The sequence below is a fragment of the Lottia gigantea genome (genome assembly GCF_000327385.1).
Source record: "Lottia gigantea unplaced genomic scaffold LOTGIsca_60, whole genome shotgun sequence".
NCBI lineage: Eukaryota > Metazoa > Mollusca > Gastropoda > Lottiidae > Lottia > Lottia gigantea.
In genome coordinates, this window is record NW_008710050.1 from 1,306,331 (window position 1) to 1,312,625 (window position 6,295).

Sequence of the window (6,295 nt, forward strand, 5' to 3'; positions counted from 1 at the left end):
ATTCCCCATTACAGGTCGGCTGGGCGTTTATTATTAGGTCATAAACATTGTCTTATATTGTGACATTATTCTTACAAATCAAAAAACTATTATTCCAAACTGTGACACAAATTTATAAAGGGGCAGTGGGGGGTGTGGTCCACCATAGATATTACTTTTACGGATACCTTTCTAAATATTAAGATGTATGTTGTAGACGCAAAAGACGTAAAATAGCTAGGAAGCTGAAAAATCTGTGTAAAACAGGTCTAGTTTATTATCTGAAGCCATGCTCCTGCAGTTTTGAAACTTACTGATCGACGTAGAAAATCAACGTACGCTTTCTCCGCTCCTCTATATATACTCACACGAATTGTAGTTTTTCCCTTAGCTTGGATATCGACAATATGATGTTTAATGTTAAAATGATGTTGGTAGTGGTATGGATTGGTTTCTTACCGCTGGCTAGTTCTCGACCACAATCCAATATGATGAGAAGGTTGTTGGAACAACCGGGTAAGTTATGAAAATAGACAAGATGATCTGATAAATAGACAATAAGTTCGAGGTCTAAACATTTCTGTAAACTAAACAGTTTTGAAATGGATTCCGTTCGGGCCTCTGTTTAAGGCTTGTCAAAATTTTAAAAACTGATAATTTATTTCTGTGAGAAATGTCATTCATTTGAGAGTCTAAGTGGATAATAAATGTATAATTGTTACATATTATAAATAAACCAAGTACTAACGATCCGAACCGCAAAACGAAACCCGAAATCCAAAACAACATTTTGAGATGAAATGATTTTAACAAATGCGCGTACACGGACATGTAGGTTTAAGTCCAGGGAATAGGTATCGCATAGTTCGTTAAATGAATTGAATTCATGTATATGACATTAAAATCTATCATCAAATCAGAATTATATATAAATAAATAAATATATGATAAAAACTCTAACACAGTTCTTTTACTTGTGAAACTGGGGAAGTTATGTTATAGTCATATTTCATGCACGGTTAATTCTGACTTTTGGTATGCTCCGCTCTATACGAAAGAATAATCCAGAATGAAAAATAAGCATATAGTGTCATCATTATTGATTGAAGATATTAAATTTACAGTGTGTACTGATAATCCTGATATAAGTAACTCAGTTTTTAACCGTCAAGACCAATGTGATGGTGCTAAAATTACATGTCGAGATGGATTCCAAATGGTAGTAGCAATGCGGTGTGTGGACGAAACATGGGTATATCAAAGACCAATTTGCAAACCAGGTTAGATAGTTTACCATCTCTCTTAAATTCGAGGCTGAAATATTACTACCATTGTTTCCGTTGCCATTCTGGAACTGGATTTGTCAACGAGACATCCTATAATGTTATTTTGGTATTGATATTGAATCGAATAATTTCTTTTTTTGAAAAATTCATTTCTTTTAACAAAAAAAAACTAAAATTGAACCAGAACAAGAGTCTTAATCGAAAATGTAAGTCGGATGGATTATAATTTTAACTATTTATTTTATATTTTTGATTCTTGTAGTTAAGTGTCTGTCAGATCCAGAAATAGCAAATGGTGTCATAGACTCTGAATTAAGGTCCAGAGATATTGGAGTGGAATACAACTTTACTTGTAACCCTGCATTTACTAGGACTGGGAACAAAGGTGTTGTGAGATGTACTGGAACTGGTGAATGGGAGGCTGATATCACATGTGAAGGTAAGACAACGATTTTCGTCATTTTAACCACGTACCCTATTCACAAAAAAAAATAACTGGAACAGTGGTTCGCTTTACTCGAATAGCTTCTAATGTGGCGGTAAATTGTAACCAATCAAAATGACCTTTATATATAGGAAAGGGGTCACCTGTACTCTTATAATAGTTACGAGTTTCGTGCGTGTGTAATATTTACAATATTTACGGTTTAAACAAACACTATTTTGAAAATGTATACAATTGGACAAGAGATTGTACAAATCAGCATTATACAGTGCTAACATTCCTAAATCTACAACTATAGAAGCCATCGTTATCAAAGCAAATAAAAGTAAAAAGAGACTCATTATTCCAGTCTATTTCCCCTTCAGAATACATGCAATTCAAATTATGTAGTCTAGATTATCTTATATCATTTATGCATAAGCTAAACCTTGCTTGAATAATCGCATAGGGTGAAACTCTGAGTAACAACATGTTTTAGGTACTGTTTTAATATTTCCGATTTATATTTCAGATTGTTTCAAGTATTCACCTGACAAAGGCATTCCAAACGCACCTTTTAATAACCAAAGAAACCTAAATAGGTCTGCAGGTGACGAGGAGTGTGAGAGCGATGACCGATGTACCGCTACAAGACTAACAATGTTCAGTTGTAGCCTATTTGATGCACCAACTATATTCGTATCAACTGTTACAGATGAAAGGCAATGTATTGAGAAATGTTTAGACATGGAGGATTGTGTAATGTTGAATTTGCGGGGTGGGAATGATCTTTCATGTTATTTGTATAACGTTACAGCTGACAGCTTGCCCGAAAAAAATCGAGTAGTTAATTCTACATTCGATTTCATAGCAGAAAAAGTATGTTAAATTCACAGTGTGTGTTAATTTTCTTGTCTATCTTGAAATATTTATAACAGTGTCTAAATGCAGAATTAAAACTGTATAATATAGTAAATATTCTTTTTAATATTCGGATCGAATTCAATCGAATTTGGTTAAAACCAAACTAAGCTTAAAAAACTAGAAATACACCCTCTAATTGAATTTTTTGTTTTTAATATTTTGAAAAGTATTGATGTCATTGGTGATTTGGTTTATGTTAAGAGAATGTTAACAATAATAAAATTCTATTGCTTCTGTTTTGTTTGTACAAAATTGAAAGCAGCAAAAGGGGAATAATTAAATGAGAGGGGGATAATCCAGAGCGATTATATGAATTGGAGACACTGGTATTAACAATTTGCACCATTCCAATTTATATGCTTTATCACAAAAGGCCCTTCGCGCTTTGTGACGTCATCAAACAATGTTTGCAATATGGTTGAACTTTGCGCGGATCCTGTTATGTCTATAACAAGGATGTGGAGAGAGCAGAAATTTGTCAATGACTCAACAGGCCCGTAGCTAAAACAAAAGCCCCCCCCCCCCCCAATTCCCTTCCGAAAAATTGAGTCCCGTCCACCGAAAAAAAAAGCCGAACTATATCGTCACTGCAAGGAACACCAAATTGACCCTCCACATCTTGCAATAAATCAACATTAGTTGAAAACATGTATCTTATAAATATGTGTTTTTGCTATGCCATGAAATACCGAACGATTTAACCTCACTCAATGATCTTGTGGTGATCTTGGAGAGCATCTTCGCAATACTCAAGCTATTACAAAATTACTGTCTAATACCTTGACTACATAGCCACCTTTTTGTTTAACGCAAGTGTTTTGTTTGATTTACAACCAATCGGATTCAATAACGATAGCTTGCCAAGCAAGGTAACATACGCCCACTGCCAGCTGTCAGAAATGATAACAAAGTCGTTAGAGACTTAATAATGACTTTTCAAATTATCTAAACAAAATAATCAAATTATCTTCAGATTTAAACATGAACTAAGTCTGATCGTCACACACACAACGGCAATAACTCTAAAACCTTTCATCTGATTATTACCAATTTCTTACTTGACCAAGATCTTAATATCTTGTTCACAAATATTAGGCTTAAAAACACAGCGGTTGAAAGCTAACAGGCTCGAAGTTTCAAAAGGTCCAAAAGCCTTGGGATAAGGTCTCGTGGCACGCTCGGAGCTGTTTTAGCTTTACGGACGGTATGGGTTATTTCAAATTGGAGATTCGCCTCCTACCGCCTTAATATCTGGATTAAGGGTGATTAATTTTAGTAAGATTTTAGATTAATTATCAACCATTTGATCTTGTTGACCCCAACACGAACTTTAGTCACCTTACATATAAAAATCAAGCTATAGTTTACTAGTTTTTTTTTAATGCGGTGTATAGGATTATTAACACTTCAAACAATTATTATTTACAGGAAGTTAAGGATCTTGATTATTGTTACACTCTATTTTCTACTCTTCACTATTATCTGTTAGGATCTAGCGACCATTTTAAAAATAAAACCTAAAAATAATGAAGAATGAGTATTCAGGGTAAGTTAATTTTAATTAGTTATTCAGCTTATTGCAATAGTATATTAATATACATTAATAAAATATAGTCACTGATAAAATAGAACTCAATACTATAAGAGTTGTCGTTTCTGTCGTATTTATTTGTTTTACCGCTAAGCTCTTATATGCTCCTGTTATTATGTTACGGTTGTTCCTTGAAATGATAGAAGACAGGGTTTAGATAATATAACTTGTATTGCTTCAGTTGTTAATTCTTTACATGATAATAATAATAATAAGTTATAAAACTATACATTAAAATACAAATGATAATTATGAAGAATTAACATAAATTCAATATAAATATTCAATACTCAATGCATACATAATATATAAAGTTTGGGGTGTTTATATAAAATGTCATGAACATAATGATTAACTAAAATAACATTGTTTAGGGAGAGTTTACCCGCTTGTAATGTCGAGAGGCACTACTTGCCAATATTCTTAGGGCACGACTCCAACATTATCTTGTGCACTTGTGAGTTAATGCATTGAGTCCTGATGCAGCCTTGGTAGATAATCTAAGGCTCAATTTAATATAATTGAATAGTTGCTTTTATAGATTATCCACCGAGTTGCACCAGTTGGGGCAGTCAACAGGCAAGTATGGAATCTAAGGCTCAAAGTATAATAACGTTTGATTAATTGCTTTTATAGATTCCCTATCAGGCTGTGACTACCAATGCTCTCATATAATATAATAAATATATATAAACTGAACCTTACCTTGAAATGATAGAAGACAGGGTTTAGATAATATAATTTGTATTGCTTCAGTTGTTACTTGAAGAATATGGCAGAGGCTGAGTTATATAGCCCATTCTAGGACGCTGTATCTATAATCAAATACAGATCTAACAAACAGTTTGTTTGTGGCAACCCAGCATAGTAATCAAAGCTATAGCCAAATCCCTCTAATCAACAACTAAGCTTAATTAGCGATAATACCCTGTCTTCCATTTCAGGTGATAGTTAATCTCTATATGAGATTTATAATTAAACATTAATACGATGAAGGTTAATCTACTACAATACATCAATTGTAGAGTGATATAGAAATACCACTGTTAAAATAGTGCTCAATACATCAATTGTAGAGCAATATAGAAATACCGCTGTTAAAATAGTGCTCAATACATCAATTGTAGAGTGTTATAGAAATACCACTGTTAAAATAATGCTGGATACATCAATTGTAGAGCCATATGGAAATACCACTGTTAAAATAATGCTCAATACATCAATTGTAGAGCAATATAGAAATACCACTGTTAAATTAGTGCTAAATACATCAATTGTAGAGTGATATAGAAATACCACTGTTAAAATAGTGCTCAATACATCAGTTGTAGAGAGATATAGAAATACCACTGTAAAATAGTGCTCAATACATCAATTGTAGAGTTTATAGAAATACCACTGTTAAAATAGTGCCCAATACATCAATTGTAGAGCCATATAGAAATACCACTGTTAAATTAGTGCTAAATACATCAATTGTAAAATGATATAGAAATACCACTGTTAAAATAGTGCTCAATACATCAATTGTAGAGAGATATAGAAATACCACTGTTAAAATAGTGCTCAATACATCAATTGTAGAGTGATATATAAATACCAGTATTAAAATAGTGCTCAATCCATCAATTGTAGAGTGAAATAGAAATAACACTGTTAGAATAGTTCTCAATACATCAATTGTAGAGTGATATAGAAATACCACTGTTATAATAGTGCTCAATACATCAATTGTAGAGTGATATAGAAATACCACTGTTAAAATAGTGCTCAATACATCAATTGTAGAGCGATATAGAAATCCCATTTTTAAAATAGTGCTCAATACATCAATTGTAGGGCGATATAGAAATACCACTGTTAAAATAGTGCCCAATACGTCAATTGTAGAGTGATATAGAAATACCACGGTTATGATTTCAAATTTATTAGATTTCACTATATACACTATAAAAATTGTTGCTTTGAATGTCTGATTCTTAACATTTCTTCTCTGATTTCCATCGCTTTCATTATATAAAGTAATAATGAGCGTGTAATAAAGGGGTCGTACCACTGAAATAATAAGATAACCTTTTCTTCGTTAATACT

At 32.6% G+C, this 6,295-nt stretch overlaps 1 protein-coding gene across 1 annotated transcript; it reads left to right on the top strand.

The window, feature by feature from the left end:
* Positions 1–386: 386 nt before the first annotated feature.
* LOTGIDRAFT_166734 (hypothetical protein) lies at positions 387–2,577 on the top strand (the record flags this gene model as incomplete). The annotated part of the gene is made up of 4 exons (XM_009064145.1): positions 387–495; positions 1,104–1,259; positions 1,528–1,704; positions 2,222–2,577. The coding sequence occupies 4 exons, from the start codon at positions 387–389 to the stop codon at positions 2,575–2,577; spliced, it is 798 nt and encodes a 265-aa protein (XP_009062393.1).
* Between the last annotated feature and the right edge of the window lie 3,718 nt (positions 2,578–6,295).